This window comes from Nomascus leucogenys, chromosome 6 (assembly GCF_006542625.1).
Source record: "Nomascus leucogenys isolate Asia chromosome 6, Asia_NLE_v1, whole genome shotgun sequence".
Classification (NCBI taxonomy): Eukaryota; Metazoa; Chordata; class Mammalia; order Primates; family Hylobatidae; genus Nomascus; species Nomascus leucogenys.
In genome coordinates this window covers 39,573,470-39,596,874 of record NC_044386.1, presented here as the reverse complement: position 1 = coordinate 39,596,874, position 23,405 = coordinate 39,573,470, and the positions used below count along the sequence as shown (strand labels likewise).

Sequence of the window (23,405 nt, the reverse complement as noted above, 5' to 3'; positions counted from 1 at the left end):
ATGGCCAACCCACCTCTAATGCTGGCCAGTCTATTTCACAAAAAGTTCTAAAATTTCCTGGTGTCACAGTAACACCGTAATCTCCCTTAAATTCTTTCTTGAAATTTTTTTTTTAACATCGTTCCTAGTGGGGTGGGTTTATTTGTGCCTGACCCACTTTTTTTTCGAGACAAAATACCACGCTCACACCACACACACACACAAGACAAAGAATGGGTAAAGAGGCACACACACACTTTTACCGTTTATACCAAACGAAAATCACGAAATTCAAAATCCGAGTACCAAAAAATTCAAGCCAATCAAAACCAAAACCAAAGTATGCAGCAATTCAAGTCAAGTCAAAACCAGAACAAAAGTGCCAATGCAGGCACACCATGGGTGATCAGGCCATGCTTCCACTCAGATGGAGTAGGGCAAGTTCCAAAGACTAGTCTTACCAAGTTTCAGATGCCGGGACTCCAAGTGCCAGTTCCTTCCCGGTGTTCAGCCACTGTGTTAATCCTACGCAGGGGCCTGCTATGCGCTGCTCTGGTGAGGTGTTCCACCGGGGCAATTTCCTACCCGGGAGCACTCTTTGGATCACGTCACTCAGGCTGGCTGGAGTCCCTCGCAGGGATGCTCCACAGGGCAGGCCTAAGCTGCCTAAGGGGCTGCCTCGGCCATCCTTCAGTTACCTCGTTTCCCAGTCAGGGAACCAAGAAATGTAGCAGGACGAGCTGCAATCAAAACCTTTCAGACACTGAGTTGTAGAAGGAAGGGCTTTATTCAGCTGGGAGCATCGGAAAGCTACTGCCTTAAAATCCAAGCTCCCCGAGTACACAATTTCTGTCCCTTTTAAAGGCTCACAATACTAAAGATTTCACATGAAAGGGTCGTGATTGATTGGAGCAAGCAAGGGGTACATGACAAGGGCTGCATGCACCAGTGGTCAGAGAGAAACAGAACAGGGCAGGGAATTTCACGGTATTCTTCTATACAATGTCTGGAATCTATGAATAACATCAGTTTCTAAGTTATGAGTTGATTTTTAACAACTGGGTTTAGGCCAGGCAGGCCCAGGCCTGGTTTTGGGCCTGGCGCCGAGCTGTCTGTCTTTGATTTCACTTCCTTGTTTTTTTTTCTTAAAACAGGTACTGAGTATAAAACAATATGAGAGGCTCTCTCTCTTTCCTCAATATGACTACTTAAATTTGTCAAGGAAATGAACTACAGGGAGGAATATCTGCTTTGTACAAAGTTTTTTTATGATACTCTTTAAAAAAATGAGTATGTATATGTGCATTTTAACTGGATTCTCAAAGATATATGGGACTCCAAAAGGCAAGTAACAACTGCTCAGAGCAAGTAAAGAGAACTTGGATTTCAAATGGTAACCTCCTAATCTGATAGGAAGTTTCTTGAAAGGAAGGATAACATCTGAGTCTCTTTGTATTTCCTGCACCTTGTACAACAGTATTCAGCATATAGCAATCAGTAGGGGATTATTTGGAAAAAAATTGATGACAAAAGCAAGGCCTACTCAAAAACCATTGCTATCTAGGAATGACATCATTTGACATTGCTCCTTACCTCACCTACAGTGAGCATGCCAACTTACAAGCGTTACCAGAAAGAATTTACCCTCTTCTGAAATAGTAGGAATTAGCTATTTCATTTGTACATCTTGAAATTTCCACACTCTTTCCATGTCCAACTACTACCATTAATTTTTATTTTTATGGTATTCACATTTGTAAAGATTTTATATTCGATTCTCAAAAAATTCTGGGGATGCATAGGTCTTCCAGGAAGTACGACTTCAGTGACAATAAAAATGAAGCCTGATTTCCCTCAGATAGGAAGTCTATTTTTCTATTTCCTTAAATTAACAAGAAAAGAGCAGTGGTCCTGTGAAATCCCATATGAATTCAAGTTATAAACATAGAACACAATCGACGTGTAAGTCTGTAACAACAGGAGACTAGAGTAACTTATAACAGCAGGTGACTTTTCTAACAAAGGTCACACAGTGTGGGCTAAGCTAGCACCTCATCACTGCAAAAGGAAGCAAAACAAAAGGAAAAAATAAAGTTTCTCTTTTTTTTTTTTTTTTTTTTTTTAAAGCAGCAGCATAATTCGCTGGCTCAGCAAATGTTTTTCCCTATTATAGTTTGAGAAAGAAAGAGACTTGGAGGCCTTGTTTACTCTTAGCCCTTCCTCCCGCCCCCGACTGTACCATTAAATACTAGATTCTGGGGTGACTGAAAAGGATAGGGAATAAATTAGTAATTGTCAAAATGTTTTCCCCATGTTATGCATGGCAGCACTTTTTACTTTCTTTTAAGTTGATAACAATCAGCTCAGGGGTTTGCTCTGCTTGCAAGGTCACTGCAAGAATGAACATTGAACTTTGGACTATACCTGAGGGGTGAGGTAAACAACAGGACTATAAATATCAGAGTGTGTTGCTGTGGCTTTGTGGAGCTGCCAGAGTAAAGCAAAGAGAAAGGAAGCAGGCCCGTTGGAAGGGGTTATGTAAGTAGGAACTTCGTGTTTTCTGACACTTTACTCTTTTAGAGTTTGGTAAATATTTTTTGAGTCTGATAAAATGTTTTTATCCGTAGAATAGATTCAGAAAACAGGGGGGTAGAGGAAATAAAAATAATAAAAGAGAAAAAGAATAAGAGTCTGAACTTGGGTGTGGTAGGTGAAGTTCCCAGTGGGCACATTTGTCAGTTCTTGATTTCTGCCCTGTCTTCTGCACAGCTGAGAGCAGAGGAAGCTGGAGAAATCCAAACCTTTTATTCCATAATCTGTTGTGATGTTACATAGGCAGTATTATATGTTCAAATTTAAATATTTTCCACTGTAAGGCAGAGTAAGAACAGACAGGGAAAAAACCCAGCCATTTGGAGTTGAAGAGCAGACACTGAAATATGCTCATTCTAGTGTTGTAGAAATGTCCAGGGATATTGTGAGCAGTTTCAGAAGAAAAAGTGGTGGAGTGGGGTACAGCAGGTTCAGTCCACAGTGCAGAAGTGGTCACCCTTAAAAAAGCTAAAACCCATGTCACAATTAGGTAGTCTGTGATTAAATGCAAAATTTTGTATTTTAAATGGTGAATGAGAGCATTCAGGTGAATTGGGGGCTTTCAGATGCTGGCCTAAAGTTCAGAGGTGGAGGACAGAGAAAGTTTGTACATATCCTGCTTTTTAATGAGGAATTTTAAATAAATGTAGATCTGAATGTGGCCATGAAATCTAAGTTGTGCAATTGCAAAGTGGTGACATTAGTGAAATTTACAACTACTTTTCAATTCTTATTGGATCAGCTTCCAGGAAATCCAATTTTGTTATTTATCTTCATTATTTTTATATAGCTGTCTGACAACTATAATTACCAAAGGTTTATTGTGTAAGAAATAGTTTCAAGAAAACAAAATTGAGCAACCTGTTGATTATGACAGAAATCCGAAAGTGTGAACTCTAAGCCACAACTCTGCCAATGGGTTATTTTTTCATCATAAACCTAAATGAGGGAAATGAGTGAAATAGTCTTTTCATTTGTATTCACCATTCAGCTACTTGAAGTATGTGCTCTGGGCTGGACGTGGTGGCTCACGCCTGTAATCCCAGCACTTTGGGAGGCTGAGGCAGCTGGATCATGAGGTCAGGAGTTTGAGACCAGCTTGGCCAACATGGTGAAACCCGGTCTCTACTAAAAATACAAAAATTAGCAGGGGGTGGTGGCGGGTGCCTGTAATCCCAGCTACTTGGGAGGCTGAGGTAGGAGAATTGCTTGAACCTGGGAGGCGAAGGTTGCAGTGAGCTGAGATTGCGCCATTGCACTCCAGCCTGGGTAACAGAGCAAGACTCTGTCTCAAAAAATAAACAAATAAATAAAAAAAAGATATATGTGCTCTGTGGCAAAGTGAAAAAACCAAGTGCTGATTTTTTGTCTAGGTTCTGTAACTACTGAATTTGTGGTCTAGGAAACAGAGAAAACCTAGCCATTCTATTAAGAAATAAAACAGCTTGAATTATTTTTATGTTTTCTTTGGCATCTTACTGCATAAACAAAAATAGTTGGCGGCCATAGTTATAACAGGGTGATCTATCTAAAAACTCTCAATATATTGCAGTAGCTAAGATGTAGCTTAGGATTTGACAGAACTAGTTTTAATCCAGTCTCTCTTGTGACTGACTTTCTCTCCGTGTGATCATAGACAAGTTACCTAAACTCTTAGCCATGGTTTTTCTCAACTTCAAAAGGGGATAATGGTCACATAATTGTTTTAAGGATTAACTGATATGATATATAAAAGTGTTAGTGCCACCAGAATATATTTGTACAAAAGTTAAATAAACATTAGCTATAATAAGGATAATTGTATTATCATTGTAAATACCATTCTAGAGAAATTTTCTAGAAATAGTTCAAATATATCTTCTTCTTCTTAAAATATTAGAACATTTTAAATATTAGAATAAGTAGTTGGGGTGGCCTTAAATAAGTAGGTTAATTTGTCCTCTCTACCTTTCTCTCACCTCACTCTCTCTGTCTAGTTTTTTCTCTTCCTTTAGTCAAGTTCTTATCAAGATATCATAATAGGTAGGAGTTTTGATGTGTTAAATAATGTGAAAGACAATCAGAGTTAAAAATTCTATCTATATCTACCAGTGCATTAAAGCCCAGATCAATCTGATTTTAGCTTTTCTATTCTCCTCTTAATTCTGGGCTCACTCTAAGTAATTTACCATTAGCTTCCCACCTCCAAAGAAATGCGCCTGCTTTTAAAAATCTCAAATCAGTGCTTGAAAATGTATTGACTTCCCAGTTTTCAAATTTTGTCCTAATCTCTCCCCACAGATTCTTATATCAAAATGAGCCTGAATTACTTGTGAGGATTTTTCTTTGCTCCTCTCTGCTGAATGTGTTCCTTTTTCTTATCACCTGTCTACAGTTCACCTGTTTTTGAACCTCTCTGTTTAGAGAGCTAGCCCTAGTTTTGAGGATATTTCTAGTCAGGTATTTAAAAGCATTTTAATTTCGTTGCTCAGAGGAAGCATCTTTTTACCAAAGAAAGTGCTGTCTAGTCATAGGAATTTTCTAGTCATAGGAACTTTCCAATAAATAGGCTAATTGAGTGTGGATTTCCACGAGTCTTAAATGGTAGAGGGGGCAGTGATGTGTGATATTTCTACTTGGTTAAATACATACAGCCAGACTTCAAAGAATAAGAGAAACAAAAGGGAGCCGTACCCAGGAGATAAATATAGAATGTCTGAATTTGAAGAGCTAAGGGCCCAACATGAGCCACATTCATGTTGGTATACTGTCTTCTCTGCCATCACCTTTTTCCCTTGGTTCTCTTTTTTTGCTGGCTCTTTTCATTTCTGTGCAGAATTCTCTATTTATCCCTTTCTTCTTCTTCTTTTGTTTTTTTTTTTGAGACAGAATCTTGTTCTGTCACCCAGGCTGGAGTGCAGTGGCGTGATCTCGGCTCACTGCACGCTCCGCTTCCCGGGTTCATAGCATTCTCCTGCCTCAGCCTCCTGAGTAGCTGGGACTACAGGCATCTGCCACCACGCCCAGCTAATTTTTTTTTTTTTTTGTATAATTTTAGTAGAGATGGGGTTTCACCGTGTTAGCCAGGATGGTCTCGATCTCCTGACCTCATGATCTGCCCACCTCGGCCTCCCAAAGTGTTGGGATTACAGGCATGAGCCACCATGCCCGGCCTATCCCTTTCTTCTTGGAGGATAGGAAGAAGAGTCAGAACTTGATGTGTCTCAAACAAAAGTTGGGTTGTGTTTGCAGAATGTTATATAAGTCACAGACTTATTTATATAAGCCACAGTCTGAACATAACTTTCTGGAGACAGAATTCATGGGCTAGGTATTTTTAGGAAGTGGAATTACGTCTGCAGGATTTATAGAAATTCATAGTTAGGACTGTGAAGTTAACTATGAAGAAGAGTGACAGGTTTTCTCTTTTACAGGACAACCCCAGCAATGTGGAGAAGCCTGGGGGTTGTCCTGGCTCTTTGTCTCCTCTCATTGGGAGGAACAGAGAGCCAGGACCAAAGCTCCTTATGTAAGCAACCCCCAGCCTGGAGCATAAGAGATCAAGATCCAATGATAAACTCCAATGGTTCAGTGACTGTGGTTGCTCTTCTTCAAGCCAGCTGATACCTGTGCATACTGCAGGCATCTAAGTAAGACAGTATTTCTGTGGCTTAAAATACCTTGAGGGGAAGGCTATTAAATACACACACGCATATAAACATAAAATAAAAGTGTAAACAATGTATTAAGTCACACTTTTAGAAAAACTATGTATTTGCATAGAACATATTAGAAGAGAAAAACTAGGATGATACACACCAAAATGTTTACAGCGGGTTTCCTAGGGTTATGGAAATTTTTTCTTCTTTTTGTGGACATATATTTTATAACTTCCTACTAAATAATGTATTACTCATGTAATGAAAATGTTCTAAAATGTACTTCTGCAAATAGAACAGTTACTTCAATAAAAGAAGCAGAGAAGACTGTTTTGTCAGAGTAGAAAGAACACTAGGCTTGCTATCAAAGGTCTTGGGTTATTTAACAAATAAATATCAAAAATATTTGTTGAGTTATTCACCAGATATTCACTGGGTGGAATTCTCCTTACAGTCATCCAATGGTATCTGTGCAGGATTGGTTCCAGGATCCCCCTCATACACCAAAATCCAAGGAGCTCAAATCCTTTATATAAAATGGCATGTATAACCTATGCATATACTTTCACATGCTTTAATCATCTCTAGATTACTTATAATACCTAACACAATGTAAATGCTATGTAAGTAATTTTTATACTGTATTTAGTGAATAATGAATGACAAGAAAAAAAGTCTACATGTTCACTGCTATAGATGAAGCCATCTTTTTTTTTCCAACCATTTTTTATCTGTGGTTGGTTGAATCTGTTCTACCTATAAGATACATTTAAAATATATACACTTCATCGTGTTAGTTTGAGAACTAAATGAACCAATGTTTGTGTAAGCATAAGGTTTTAATTAAGCACAAGTTTTAAGTAATTCTAAAAATGAAAGTTTTAAAATCTTTTACCACAATATAAAGAATAGGTGCAGTATGGGTTAGTTAAAAATAAGAAGGGGAGTTTCACACAGAAAATTAAGGAAGAGGGAGAAAAACCACTAATCAAATCAAATGAGATTATTCATTTTATGTGTTTCTTCTCAAATATTTTAGATTGGAAGATCTGCGAGTAAAACTGAAGAAAGAAGGATATTCTAATATTTCTTATATTGTTGTTAATCATCAAGGAATCTCTTCTCGATTAAAATACACACATCTTAAGAATAAGGTTTCAGAGCATATTCCTGTTTATCAACAAGAAGAAAACCAAACAGATGTCTGGACTCTTTTAAATGGAAGCAAAGATGACTTCCTCATATATGATAGGTTTGTACATACACACAAACACATCCCAAATCTAAAAATAACTGTTTCATATCTATTTATTTACTTCCCATCACACATAACAATCTTCTTTACTGTTAAATACAATGCCATATTTCAGTCTTCATCTCATATAATCTCTCTTTAACATTTAGAAGTAAAAATCACTCCTTATTTTTGAAATACTCTCATTTTAAAAAATTTCTATGACACTATACCCTGCTGGTTTTCCCCATATCCCTCTTCTTCTTTCTCCTCCTCCACACTTCCTCCTCTTCCACCTCCTGGTTTTTCTTCCTCCCACCTTCTTCCTTGGTTTATTCTGTATGTGTTTGTGTTATTCAGGGCTGTATAGGTTTCCGCCTATTCACACTCTGCACATTTTACCTGAGCAATCTCATCTATCCCTTGATTACAATTACAACACATATTAGGATGATCCCGTATATACAAAGCTGAAACACAGTGACTGAACTCCAGAGTCTATCTACTTCCTAGACGTATTCACAAACATCTTAAATTCAATTATTCAAATCTGTATTGATTATCTTCTCCTAAAACATGCTTATACTTTCACTTTTGTGTGATTTTTATATACAACCTATTGGAGGCAGATGCAGCCAAACACTAGGGCATATAATCCTATAATTTTCAGACCCTGCGCTCCCAGTCATTATCCACTATTTTGCAGGACTTCACAAAAACCATCATGTATGGCAGCCTTCTGCCATTTACCCCTTCACAAAAGTGTGTGACAGGAATGTATTACTGACTCCTTCCATCACACTTCCCACCTCGGGTCAGTAATCAAATTCTATGGGTTCTTAATCCTGAGTATATTTATCTCATATCCGTAATTATTATCTCAAGTTACTTCCCGGTGACCACTCCTCTAGATTTTTCTACTAATCCCTTCACTTGATTTCTTCTTGTTTTGTATTTAATAGTAAATGATTTAAAATAATATATTTGCTTTTGATTATTGCCAAATAGTTTATAAACTCTTTATTCACATTTTTTTTGAAATGACTTTTATTTTTGAAATGACTTTTTAAAAAGTAAGGCATGTAAAAAGAGTTCACCATTCCAGGAGGAAAATGCAGAAAATTGATTATCCCCGTAAATTGGCATTTTGGTTAAATAAAAAGAATGACTAATTTGTATATCCTGTACAATTCTAACCTAATTCTTTTGCAAATGAATAACCATATATTCTAATTAATTTTAATCTAAATAATAATTTTAAGGCTACATACCTGAATTTCTGAACTGTAAAGTGAGTTAATCATTTAAGCATGATCTGCACAAATCTACTTTTGATTCTATGAACAAATAAAATATTGATATTTTGAGGGAATCTCAATTCATGCACTATGCCATTATAAACATTCTCAGTTGGTGCTTTGTTTTCTTTGACTCTCCGGAGTCTGGTGAGCCCTACTTGGTCTTATACTAAATTTTAAAAATTCACATTTCATTCTTTTAGGCCTTTAAACTTCTAATTTTTAGGATAACCTAGAAGTATAACCCTTTGATAGTCACATAAAACCATATATACTAGGTAAAATGTGGACAAGAAGAACATTTTAACCCCACCATTTCTGACAATGCCACATGTTCTAAAACTTTCATTGTGCTGAAATTTTCATTGCATTAGATACATTTTTAAATAAATGGGCTACTGGCCAAGGCTTGGAGATCTTTTTGTTATGTGATGATTTCTTGTTGTGTCAAATTTGTGCTGCCTTAGCAGTTATGACAAGCTCAAATGATTTTCAGAGCCTAATTTATAAGTTAGTGGTTTGGGCACTGGTAGAATTTGTAAGTCAGTCACAAAATTGTATTTGACCAAGTCACAGTGATGACATTTTTGATATTATGTAGTGACATATCTATAACATTTCAAAATACTAGTATTAGACGAATTGTAGTGTTGCTATGATCTGACCTGGTGTGCAGTGCCTGGGAGCTCATTTGTAGCTCTCATCCAAAGAAATTTAGTAAAGGCGTGAAAGGGTCTTAGTTATGACCATTAAACCTGTAATACCTATCCCAGACTGCATTTGAGTAGGATCGTGATACAGAAAATATTGTAGTGACACTGTATTTGTCCTTTTTCTTAGATGTGGCCGTCTTGCATATCATCTTGGTTTGCCTTTTTCCTTCCTAACTTTCCCATATGTAGAAGAAGCCATTAAGATTGCTTACTGCGAAAAGAAATGTGGAAACTGCTCTCTCACGGTATTTTTCTGAATTATTTTTCTTGGGAGAAAAGAGGAAATCTTTTAAGAGTTTATCATGAAACACTAACTTATTTAGATAACTCAATGCTTTTGCAGGTGTACTAAAAATAAATAATAATAATTTTTATAATTAAACACATATCCTGTCATCTAACCTCTACTTTATTTATTTATTATTATTACTATTATTCTTTTTTTTATTATTATTACTATTATTCTTGAGAAGGAGTCTCGCTCTGTCACCCAGGCTGGAGTGCAGTGGCGCGATCTCGCCTCACTGCAAGCTCCGCCTCCCGGGTTCATGCCATTCTCCTGCCTCAGTCTCCTGAGTAGCTGGGACTACAGGCGCCTGCCACTACGCCCGGCTAAATTTTTGTATTTTTAGTAGAGACAGGGTTTCACTGTGTTAGCCAGGATGGTCTCGATCTCCAGACCTTGTGATACGCCCACTTTGGCCTCCCAAAGTGTTGGGATTACAGGCATGAGCCACCGCGCCCAGCCTAACCTCTACTTTAAAACATCTTTTGAAGATCGGCGTTGCTGCCTTTATCTAGAAGGGCTTTAGAAATTAAAAATCAATGTATCATATTTCAGTTACCACCAAATGACATTGCATGAGCATAAGTGCTCAAAGAATTTAGTCAACACAAAAAAGCAGTATTATTGTAGTATCCTGAACATGTTAGCACAAGAACATAACAATAGCAAAGCTTACCCACAGCATTACTTGGAATGGAACTGGGGTCAGAAACTAGTTAATTTATTGAAGATGCAAGATTACCAGATTTTTCCTGAAGCCCTTCCACTGTCTGCCTATCTGCAGTTTGAGTTTACTTCAAAATGGAGTAAGTTTTCTACTCATTACTGGTATTTATTTCCTAACAACCATGAAAATATTTCTTCCTTGTTATGAGAAGAACTATATTTAAATCTTTTTTAAATAAAAAAGGCACTCAAAGAATTTAATTTGTATTAAGTAGACTTGTTTTCCTTCATAATAAAAAGGAAAATAATTCTAAACAATGTTCCATTGATAGGTCAGATTGGGAAAATTTGAACTTAGGTTTAAAAACAATTCTCAATTTTATCTGTAAGTTGTATTTCCTTCAGATTTTCCCCAGCTCTAAAGAAAGCCGCCTCAAATTTTTAACTAATTTAATTAATTAATTTAGTTGTTAAAGAGTACAAGTTACTCTAGTTTTGTAATTTTCACATTTTAACCTTTATAATGATCTTTTGAGGGTTATTTTATTACTTTTAAAGATGAGGAGACTGAGGTAATGGAAGAAAATACTAAGAGTAATGAAAGAAAAGTACTAACTCAACCTATACTAAGCATTTAATAAATACTAACTATAATGTTTTGGGATTATTTCTGCATTTCTCATTTGTGCAAATGCTTGCTAGTTGCAAATAGACCCAGTTATATTGAAAAAGGCAGTTAGCAGTTACCACAATATGCGTGAAATGTGTGAATCATCTGTAAATAAGAATTACAGATTGGACACGATTAGTATCTGATATGCCATATCAAATTGGAGTTTTTCTATTTCATTGTCTCCCAGATACCACTGATTATATGACATATTATCTTACGTACTATTTAGGAAAAAAAATGCTGCTAATTATAGGACACAGTGAGAAAACACCACCAACAGTGTGGTACATTCTAATTTTAGAGATATTAAAATCTAAAGAAATATGCATCACATAATCAGTAAAATATAGTAATGCATTACTGAAATTAGACTACTGGCAAGGTGCAGTGGCCCACGCCTGTAATCCCAGCACTTTGGGAGTCTGAGGTGGACGAATCACGAGGTCAAGAGATCGAGACCATCCTGGCCAACATGGTGAAACCCCATCTCTACTAAAAATACAAAAATTAGCTGGGCGTGGTGGCACGTGTCTGTAATCCCAGCTGCTTGGGAGGCTGGGGCAGGAGAATCGCTTGAACCTAGGAGGCGGAGGTTGCAGTGAGCCGAGGTCGTGCCACTGCACTCCAGCCTGGCGAAAGAATGAGACTCCGTCACTAAATAAATAAATAAATAAATAAATGAAAGAAATTAGACTTCTACCGTAGGTATTTGTGATTGTTTAAACCTTGAACACTTTGAACATTACACAGTATATTTTAAACATATATCAAATTGTTTATAAGTTTGTAAGCAAACACGGTTAGCTTCTAATGTAGAAGTAATTCAGAAATAACCAAATAAAGTACCACGTAGTAGTTGTATGCTAAAATTTAATGGAATTTATAACCTTTTAAAACCTTCAAAACATCAAAAGCATATCACTTAGTGAGTCTTTGGGTTCTAAGTTGATTTTGTAATTTTATTTTCAAATTAGCCTTAGGTTGAGATTTAATGTTACATTTCTGTATCTATAGGCTTTGAGTCCCCGATTGGTGGGTACCACAAAACAGTAAAGACTTCCAGGAAATTAAAGAACTAGGATCATGCGGAATGGATATTATGGTCAATGGGAGTCGGGCAGTAATTTGCTATTTTCAGCTGACAGCCTTATGGTAGGGAGACATTAGCAAAGCTTTGGTGAAGTTCAAAACGTTTCCTGGCATAGGATGAAGTATGAAAAACTAACACATTTGAGCAGAGTTTATTAGCATTTTTGAATTATCAGAGATAAATTAATATTAGATTACAGTGTCATATAGTATTAGATAAGATGCACCGTTGACACAGGTACAGAAGTTTCCATATAGTTCAACTGATTTTTTATTTTTTTTTATTTTTTTGAGATACGGTCTGACTCTGTCACCCAGGCTGGAGTGCAGTGGCACCATCTGAGCTCACGGCAACCTCCACCTTGCGGGCTCAAATGATCCTCCTACCTCAGCCTCACAAGTAGCTGGGACTACAGGCATGTGACACCACACCCAGCTAAGTTTTGTATATTTTGCAAAGACGGGGTCTCGCCATGTTGCCCAGGCTGGTCTCTGACTCCTGAGCCCAAGCAATCTGCCCGCCTTGGCCACCCAAAGTGCTGGGATTACAGGCATGAGCCACCATGCTCGGCCCAGATCAACTGAATTTAGGATTTGATATTAGTTTGACTTTCCTGCAATCTAAGTTCCTTTTGCCAGTTTACTTCATTTGCTTCTGCAAATCTAAGTACAGTGGTTTGGCTTTCTTTTTAAGCCTTTAATAAAATGTCTAGGTGTTGAGACTAATATCAGACTCTTTCTCATTAATATAATACAAAGCCAGCTCAATTCTAATTAACTAGATGGAATTTCACATACGTTAGCTCTACAAATCATTTTTCACGCATTATTCCTATCTCTATAAACTTGTTAATAAGTGATTTATAAATTTGTTCCAGACTCCCAAAGATGAAGACTTTTGTAAAAGTGTATCTTTGGCTACTGTGGATAAAACAGTTGAAGCTCCATCATCCCATTACCATCATGAGCATCATCACAATCACGGACATCAGCACCTTGGCAGCAGTGAGCTTTCAGAGAATCAGCAACCAGGAGCACCAGATGCTCCTCCTCATCCTGCTCCCCTAGGCCTTCATCACCACCATAAGCATAAGGGTCAACATAGGCAGGGTCACCCAGAGAACCGAGATATGCCAGGAAGTGAAGATTTACAACATTTACAAAAGAAGCTCTGACAAAAGAGATGTATAAATCAATTACTCTGTAAATTGCCCAAAGATTCAGAGTTGGCTCCTAGGAGCTGCTGCTGCCATTGTCGACATCTGATATTTGAAAAAACAGGGTCTGCAATCACCTGACAGTGTAAAGAAAACCTCCCATCTTTATGTAGTTGACAGGGACTTCGGGCAGAGGAGAACATAACTGAATCTTGTCAGTGACGTTTGCCTCCAGCTGCCTGACAAATAAGTCAGCAGCTTATACCCACAGAAGCCAGTACGAGTTGACGCTGAAAGAATAAGGCAAAAAAGTGAGAATGACCTTCAAACTAAATATTTAAAATAGGACATACTCCCCAATTTAGTCTAGACACAATTTCATTTCCAGCATTTTTATGAACTACCAAAATTAGTGAACCAAAAATAGAAATTAGATTTGTGCAAACATGGAGAAATCTACTGAATTGGCTTCCAGATTTTAAATTTTATGTCATAGAAATATTGACTCAAACTATATTTTTTATGATGGGGCAACTGAAAGGTGATTGCAGCTTTTGGTTAATATGTCTTTTTTTTTCTTTTTCCAGCGTTCTATTTGCTTTAATGAGAATAGAAACGTAAACTATGACCTAGGGGTTTCTGTTGGATAGTTAGCAATGTAGAATGGAGGAAGAACAACAAAGACATGCTTTCCATTTTTTTCTTTACTTATCTTTCAAAACAATATTACTTTGTCTTTTCAATCTTATACTTTAATAAAATAAGTGGATCTTGTATTTTAAGATCCAGAAATACTTAACACGTGAATATTTTGCTAAAAAAGCATATATAACTATTTTAAATGTCCATTTATCTTTTGTATATCTAAGACTCATTTTTACTATCACACATGAATAAAGCCTTTGTAGCTTTCTTTCTCTAATGTTGTATCACACTCTTCTAAAACTCGAGTGGCTATCTTAAAAGATGGAAGGGGAAAGATAATATTGTGTGTCTCTATATTGCTTAGTAAGTATTCCCATAGTCAATGATGGTTTAATAGGTAAACCAAACCCTGTAAACCTGACCTCCTTTATGGTTAATACTATTAAGCAAGAATGCAGTACACAATTGGATACAGTATGGATTTGTCCAAATAAATTCAATAAAAACCTTAAAGCTGACTTTGTTTGTTATGTAGGCTGTATGCGTATATTGAAAATAGAAGTGAAACTTTCGATTGCTTTTAAATAAATACTAACTAATGAATTTACTGCTAAACTTAAAACCTTCTACGCTTAAGGTGAGAATCTTTGCCAACAGAAAGGTGTTGCTCTAAATCGCGAATGGTATTACGAAGAATTGCAATCTCCTTGTTTTTTTCTTCTTGAAAATGTTGAAGTTTCTAAACGAAACAAATTTGTTATTACAATTCAGAAAATAAAATTTAGTACAAGGAACAACAAAATAACAATAAAGAAATACACTTCTGCTATAAATTTCTATTTTAAAAAATACCTTATATTGTTAATAAGAATTAGATGATTTTTATAGAAACACACTTAGAAAGTTTTCTTAAGCAACAAATAATGAGAGGAAAACTCACATACCCGTCTGTAGATACTTTGTGGCAAAACAGTAGAATCCTGATATGATTTTGATTTAGTCTGAACTCTTGCTAGTTTGGCATCAAACTGAATCAAATTGAAAAAGAAAATTATTGCAACTCTAGACAATTAGAAACAATTGTTTCTATAATTATAATCCATGGTATCTTTGACATGTAATCTGTAATTCAGGTGTAAATTACAATATAGACAATAGAAAAATCTTTCTTTAAGAAATAATTTTTCAGAAAGAGCAAAGAACAGAAAAACAAGATTAACCCTGATTGCATGGTAAAATTAACTGGAGAGGTTTTTTTTTCTTTTTTTTTAAAGTACCAAATGCCTGGGCACTACTTTAGAGATTCTGGTGCAGCTAGCATCATCTTTTTCTCAAAACATCACGTGATTCTATAGTGTAGACAGGGTTTAGAATCTAGTTTAACTTAAATATAGGTAAAATATTTTTATATTAAAATGAGTGTATTATAAAGAAAATGTAATAAACAGTCATGGGAGAAAACCTCACATAGCTTTCTGCAGGAACTTTGAGGCCGAACAGTAGAATTTGAATACGATATTGTCGATATAGTTTGAACCCTTGCTGGTTTGAATTAAACTGAATCAGGTTAAAAAAGTCCTCATAGGCCATTCTTACAGGCCATTTTTTTTTCGTTTTAGCACAATATTCCATTATATAACTCTTCTCTTTAGATTTAGTTAACATAGCCTCTCTGAGGACTAAGAATAAACTCTGAGGTTATGCTCTGGTTTGAGGAGAGAAGTGGTTAGGTACAATGAAAACAAATAACAAGGAGCTGTGTATACCAGTCAAATAATAGACCAGTGATAAGGCCCAAATGGCAAACAAAATGCAAATTTCCAAACAGAGGAGGATTAGAAGTTGGTAGTAGGTCTTGAAACATGGCCTGTTAATTTCAGTTGGCCATTCAGCCTTTCCTGTGGTTTGTGGTACACTTGGTCAGATGGCAGCAGCTGCAGCAGCAGCAGCAGCAAAGGGCATCTAAAGTCAACATCAGTCCTCTTTCTGCCCAGTGATTACTCATGGTAACTCACCAAGTACCCTGGGGATTCCAAAGTTTCAGGAATATGAGTAGTATGTGATTTTAATTAAAACTTGTGAATTCTTACAAGGTAAAATGAAAGTTGGGGTGGGGGGAAGCAACAGAAGAATGATAGAAGGGTAGGTTGATAAGAGTCTAGAAAAAATTTAAAGGACAAATATTTTGTCAAAGTACATTTGAGATTGTGATATCTGGTTAAATGAACTACTCAAGACTGTTTATTTATTTATTTTATTTTTTTCGTTCTGTTGCCCAGGCTGGAGTGCAGTGGAGCAATCTTGGGTCACTGCTAAGTCTGCCTCCTGGGTTCAAGTGATTCTCCTGCCTCAGCCTCCTGAGTAGCTGGAATAACAGGCATCTGCCATCACGCCCGGTTAATTTTTGTATTTTTTTTTTAGTACAGGCGGGTTTCACCACACTGGCCAGGTTGGTTTCGAACTCCTGACCTCAGGATTCGCTCACCTTGGCCTGCCGAAGTGCTGGGATTATAGGTGTGAGCCACAGCATCCGGCCTACTCAAGACTTTTGAGCAAAGAGCTAGAGCCTCAGCCTTTGAGATGCCCTATTAGAAGTCGCTTTAAAAAAAAAATTGTAGGAATTTGGTTTGTTTACCCCCAGGATATTTATTCTTGCAGAAAGTTATTAGGAAGAAATTTGTCTTTTTTATGAGAAATAAAGCAAAATAAATTTCTAGTTGGTTACTGGGGTTTGACAAATTTCTGCTGGGATGAGAATAATGTGAAGCCTTAGAAACATTCTTCCCATGCTGGAATGGTAGAAATTATGAAACCTGCATAGAATTTACCATAAAATGCAGATAATCCTTGAGTTTTCTGTCAGGGAAATGTGAGTGCTAAAAATACAGTAGCTAAAAGAAAGTTTCACTGTATTGGTTTAGTAGCCAATTAGATACACTAAAGATAGAATTAGTAAGCTGGAGAATAGGTTAGAAGAAAATATCTACCCTGAGACTGGGAAAAACAAGAAAATGACATATACAGAAAAGAGCATGTGAGATATAGGAACTGGTAGTAAAGTCTATGAAAGGCTGTTGTCTCTCACCTAGTGTTGGGCCTAAACTTGCTGTAGTCAGAAAAGCCTGCAGTAAAAAGGAAAAGTTGGATGTCAAGTGGGAAATACTGAGAAGAAAAGTTCTCAGAGGAAGCAATATCCTCCCTAAAAACCAGGACCTTTTGAACAACTCAGGGGTCCGCTTTCAGGTCAAGTGCTGAAAGACAATGCAGATGACAGTTGTATGGTATGTGATTACTGCAGTCATTTGATGGAGAATGAGCATGTGTGAAGCCCTCTCACAGAATTGCTTCTAATCCTAAAATGTATCTCACTGTGATGAAAAACAATCAAAGTACAGTTTAGACTAAGGGATGTGTCCTCAAGTTTAGCAGACTCTTAAACACTTACCTCTAGTTGTAGCTTGATTATTTCATTTTGTTTTTCTTTTTCTTGACTTCTTAGCTTTGCATTTAACTCTGAAATTTCCATCTCCTTTTTCTCTATTAGTTCTTTGTGCTTTTCTTCATTTAATTCAACTGAATCAAGTGAAATAAATAAAATTCATTCATTAAAAATTTCAAAAATATTATGTTTGTATTTCTTAGGTGTTTTAAATCATTCCTAAAAAAGTAAATTTTATTAATGAAACATATTTTAGAAATGATGTATGTATAGAATAGCTTTTCTATGTTTTTTACAAGACCCTGAATAATGTTTGAGACACAGAGGTCACTTGCCAAATATTTTTGAATGAATAAGGTAATTTAAACTATTAAACATCAAAGGCCTAGAAAATAAATGGGAGATACAGTGGTTGAAGAGAGACACAAAGCCTGAGTTTCTAGGTATGAAGGGCTCAAACTACTGGATGACTCTAGAGCTACATGAAGCCCCTGCTATACTATTCCATGTGATCAGGCCATTCTCATGTTCACATCATGTCTTTATGCTTTATCAAATTTCTTCTTCTCCCAACTTTCTTATTCCTGTTAATGACACCATGACATCTAGGATGAGAGGCTCAAGAAAATCTTTGATTTTTAATGAGAGAGGAGACAACCTACAAGCCTCACAAATGAAGGGCTTCCTAGCTTTCTGATATAGATATTTAGATAATAAATTTGTAGATCCTACTCTGTATGATTTAAACCTTTGAAATGGGTTGAAATTTGCTTTTTCATTTATGATATGGTCAACTTTCTTAAATGTTCCATGCATACTCGAAAATAATACGTATTCTGCACTTATTGGGTATATCATTTATGTCAATTAGTATCAGTTGTTTATTTTGTTGTTTAAATTTTCTATATCATTACTAATTTTGCATATTTGTATGTACTTTTTTACCACTAAAAGGTGAGTTAAAGTCTCTCATTATGATTGTGGATTTGTCTGTCACCTAATAGTTCTGTGAATTTTATTTGGTGCATATACATTTAGAATTGTTGTTTTATTTCCCTGGTAAATCGAACACTTCACATCATAAAATATCCATATTTTGCTGTAGAACTGCTTCTTGCTTTAAAGTATACTTTGTCCAATATTAGTATAGCTATGCCAGCTTCATGTTGGCTACTATTTGCATGGTATATCCTTTTCCATCTTTTATTTTAAATCTTTCTATAGCTTTGTATTTTAGGTATATTGAAAGCAGCATAGTAGCAGATTTTAATACTTATTGAGTCTGGCAATTTTTGTCTTTTAATTGGCAATTCATTCAAGTTTAACTTAATGCATTTAGTAATATATTTGGGTTTAAATAGACTAGCTTATTATTTGTTGGCTTTTACATTTTATGTTCATTTCTCTCTCTTTTCTTATCTTCATTTAGACAGAATAACTGTTTTTACTTCCCTTTTTTCCTCCTCTATTAGATTGATAATCATTAGCTTGATAAATATTCTTTTATTCTTCCTTTAGCGGTTACCTTAGAGTTTATAGCATGCATACTTGACTTATTAGAATTTAATAAAATTAGTATTTTTATCACTTTATGGACATGATACAAACCTTAAAAACATTTTAACTCCATTTATTCCCCCTTTTGTCTTTGGTGTTTTTGTACTATGTTAACTTAGCTAAATTAGAACTATGTTTTCCAGGATTCCCTTGTCTATATGTTCTAAGGTAGAGTTAGCCGTAAGAGAAATCTCCACAAGATTTGGAAGATGGAAGTATAGCAAGAACTAATTTTCTCTGATGTTTAGTATAGGATGCTGGGCAGTGTTTCAGTTCACATATGGTGTTGCTGGCCTTCTGGCTCACCAAATCAGCAGCTATTTTTTTTTGAAGGTCAATGTAGAGCCCCAAGGAATGCTGCAATTTATACAAGTTGTCACTTATCAATGGATCATCTCAGTGATAAGGAAAAACATTTGGTTCCATAGCTTCTTAAGCTCCCACCAGATTTCTTTTTTTAGCTGCTAGAAGTCTCAGGCCAGGTGTCCTTGAAGCTCAGTGGCGTAAGGCACCATCATTTCCTGCAGGTCGTCATGTCATAAAGGTTGAAGGAGGTACAAGAAAGATGCAAATTCCAGTTTGTTCTCAGTATTTCCACTTGACATCCAACTTTTCTTTTTACCTTCAGGCCTTTCTGACTGCAGCAACTTTAGGACCAACACTAGATGACAGACAACAGCCTTTCATAGACTTTACTACCAGTTCCTATATCTCACATGCTCTTTTCTGTATATGCCATTTTCTTGCTTCTCCCTGTCTCAGAGTTGATATTTTCTTCTAACCTGTTCTCCAGCTTACTAATTCTATCTCCAGTGTATCTAATTGGCTATTAAACCAATACAGTGAAACTTTATTTTTACCTACTGTGTTTTTAGCACTTACATTTCCATCTACTTCTCTAGTATACTTTTCAGTTCTCCATAAAAATTCCCCAAGTCCAGCTGAGCTTGGTGGCTCACACCTGTAATCCCAGCACTTTGGGAGGCCAAGGCAGGTGGATCACCTGAGGTCAGGAGTTCGAGACCAGCCTGACCAACATGGTGAAACCCTGTCTCTATTAAAAATACAAAAATTAGCCAGGGATGGTGATGGCGTGCCTGTGGGCCCAGCTACTCGGGAGGCTGATGCAGAAGAACTGCTTGAACCTGGGAGGTGGAGGTTGCAGTGAGCCGACATGGCAACACTGCACTCCAGCCTGGGTGACAGAGTGAGACTGTGTCTCCAAAAAAAAAAAAAAAAAAAAATTCCCCAAGTTCTTTATTTCTTTGATTATATTAATTAGAGTCATTGTAAATTATATATCTGATAATGCCATTATCTGGATCATAAATGAATTTATATTTATTTCCTTTCAAAAATGTTTATAATTGAGCTTGCTTAGGTTTTTTGTATTTTTAAAGTCAGATTTACTGCACCATAATTCATATATAGCAAAATCTCTTTTGAGGTGTACAGTTTGATGAGTTTCGAGGAACATATACAAGAATCTAACCATCACCACAATCAGGTAAAATTTTTCTATCACTTCAAAAGGAGCCCTTGTGCCCCTTTATAATCTATCCTTTTGCTCACATACTGGCAAACATTGATCTGATTTTTGTCACCATAATTTTTGTTTTCAAGAATTTTGTATAAACAGAATTATATAGTATGTGGACTTTTGTGTCAGACTTCTTTGATTTAGCATATTGCTTCTGAATTGATTGTATTGTTGAATGTCTCAGTAGTTTGTTGCTTTTTATTGCTGAGTAATTTCCATTACATGGATGTACCGTGATTTGTTTATTTATGTTAACGGATTTGCTCGATTCCAGGTTTGGGCCATGATGAATAAGTTTGCTGTAAACATTCACAAACAGGTCTTTGTGTAGACATATGCTTTCATTCCTCTTGGGTAAATACCCAGGAGTGCGAATGCTGGGTCAGATGGTGTGTTATGTGGCGGCCATGACAATGAGCCTCTCAGATCTCAGGAATCCTAACTGATCACTTGCCCCAGCTCCTGCACTCTAAAATCCATTACTGCATTTAAGCTAAGGCCATGCTTCTATGGTTGCATGTCAATGACAGGGTATGAAAGGAATACTACTGTGGGCCAATTCTGGGAGATGTCTAATCCTATCTTGGTGTTTCCTTCTTTAAGGATCTGAACTAGCACAAGGAAACAGGTATAATGGGGTTCTAAGACTGACTCACTTACCACTTTCTGGGAAATGAAGAAGCCATCCTTAGTGGTATGTGGAGTACTGGTAGTTCCTAGTATACAATGGTGTTATAATTACTACAGATTTCACTGGAAGTAATCTGGAAAAATGTCCTGGTGGTGGGGAATGCCTTGCAAGGCATTAGTTATCATTAAGACATTTGAAATATGGATGGAAATAATGCCCACAAACGCAGTAGAGTTATCTGGTTACTGCTAAATTAAATTGACATTCTACTAAAGGATAATGAGAAATTGAGGGCTGTTAGCAAAAAGTTACAGAATTAAAGAATACATGTGAGAGTGAGCTTAGCCAAAGCAGGTCTACTATGATAAAATTTGGACCCCAGTTGGAAAGACCTGAGATCCTGAAAAATAGAATGGAAACACGTGGATGGATGCCTTTGAGAATGCTAGCTCTAAAGATTTCCCTAAGCCCTTGGAGTCTGCAGAGGTGGCCCACTCTTTCCTAGTAAAAGCTAGCAATTCCTCTGTGGTGAAGGATGCAGAGGCTCCTCTCAGAAGATGCCTCGATCTCCTCTTTTGGCTGCTAGGCCAGTAACTAGGGTCAAGATGCACCATAACCTGGCTGGGAGATAAGGGAGAAAGGTGATTATATCTAAAAGTATCTGCAAGAATTATCTAGGTTGTATTGGGAAGAGCTATGTGAGTACCCCTGAGAAAGATTTTGAGGCTGCTGGATCAAAGAAGATAGAAAGTAAGACTAGGTAATCAAGAATTCATTGACTCAGCATTACTCTTCAGGGACAACAGACATAATATCCTAGCAAGGGCTCTGGGAGATGGGGCAAATGCTCTGCTAGTGTGGCCTTAAACCTCTAAAGAAAGCAATGACCAAAGCTGAGTGAAGTGAAAATATGTGAGCTGCGTGACAGATAGTAAAGAAAGAAATAAGGAGGCTGTAGAAAATTGGCATGCTAGTAGGAATATATTACATGAGGTAAAACAACCTACAAAAAGATTATGCACTTCAGGAGGGCCCAGAAGACACATTATTAGCCAAGGCCACCAGAAATGTGCTGGTGAGGGGTAAAAAAGTATCACAAAAAATTCAGTGGTCAGTCTCCTTTGGAAGTGAGGGTTGACAGTAAAATAGGTTGCCATAGAGCTAGGTTCATTAATATCCATGGAGATGGCATGCCTCTCCACCACAAAGTAATAAAAGCCAGATGATAGTGCTTAACTGCCAAAAGGAAGGAGGCCACAATTACCAAATTACCAGGAAGGCTGGAGAGCAGCCAAAAAGACTTGATGTGCAGATAGTTGTAGAGATAGTTAATAGATGGATAGCCAATTCTGCTTAACAGGTACTACAATTTTAAAAAATCAAAAATGGAAGAACACAAGGCTTAGGGTACATGCCTCAATTAAAAAATTATCATCCTTTTCTCAGTCTCCAGACCTGAACCAATTTTGGGATCTGCAACCCATTGGCTAAATATATGGTCAGGTCACTAGGAAGAACACTTAAATAATACTTCTAGGTATCCCTTTAGGAAGAGAGGCCAACAAGAACCACAGAAGAGTTGCTACATGAACTCATGTAGAGAAGTGACTCTGTGTAGTACAATAGGTGGAGTGTTGTAGCCATGAAAATGCACCTTTCAGATCTCCAATTTCAGAGAGCATAATTGACTCCCTGTTTTCATGACCATGTTTATGCCGAGGTCATACTTCTCAAGAGCTACTCCTAGTCAATGATGGAGTTTGATAGGGCTACGAAGGCAAGCTTATTCCTGAAAGTTGCAGAACTCATTTAATGGGCAAATTTGGCTCAACTTTGTTGAAACTTTCTTAGAAATATGTTACAATCTAACACTTTCCCTATCCAAGATTCATTCTTTTCTTCTCTTCTTCATAGAGGTTAAACCTGTATTACAGACTGACAGCTTACCTAGTCTCTCCTGGTTCCCTTCCCATTTACCCTCACAAATGTTTTCCCCAATAAACTTCTCAAATGTCTAATCCTGTCTTGGCATCTGTTTTGCAGAGGACCCAAATTAACTCATTGCATTTTAAAAAAACTGCCAAAGTATTTTTAAAGGGACTGTACCATTTTATAGTCCCAGTAATAATGTTTCAGAGTTCCAGTTGCTCCATTTGGCATTATCAACATGGCATTGATAATTTTTAAGATTTTACCTGTTCTAAAATGTGTGAGGTTTTAATTTGCACTTCCCTACCTACTAATTATGTTGAGTATCTTTTCATGGCT

At 36.7% G+C, this 23,405-nt stretch overlaps 2 protein-coding genes across 2 annotated transcripts in view; one reads left to right on the top strand and one right to left on the bottom strand.

Moving 5' to 3' along the window:
- Positions 1 to 2,290: 2,290 nt before the first annotated feature.
- SELENOP (selenoprotein P) lies at positions 2,291 to 14,488 on the top strand. Its single transcript, XM_012501645.2, has 5 exons — positions 2,291 to 2,517; positions 5,985 to 6,200; positions 7,249 to 7,461; positions 9,582 to 9,699; positions 13,047 to 14,488. Coding segments are annotated over exons 1-5 (1,161 nt in total). The 5' UTR covers positions 2,291 to 2,515; the 3' UTR covers positions 13,659 to 14,488.
- CCDC152 (coiled-coil domain containing 152) overlaps positions 12,012 to 23,405 on the bottom strand; it is a 50,316-nt gene continuing 38,922 nt past the window's right edge. The window contains exons 7-9 of the mRNA XM_003274393.3: positions 17,416 to 17,543; positions 14,915 to 14,998; positions 12,012 to 14,709 (exon numbers count right to left, since the gene is read on the bottom strand). Coding sequence (XP_003274441.1) covers positions 14,587 to 14,709; positions 14,915 to 14,998; positions 17,416 to 17,543 — 335 coding nt within the window. The 3' untranslated portion in view covers positions 12,012 to 14,586. The remainder of the gene's footprint in view (positions 14,710 to 14,914; positions 14,999 to 17,415; positions 17,544 to 23,405) is intronic.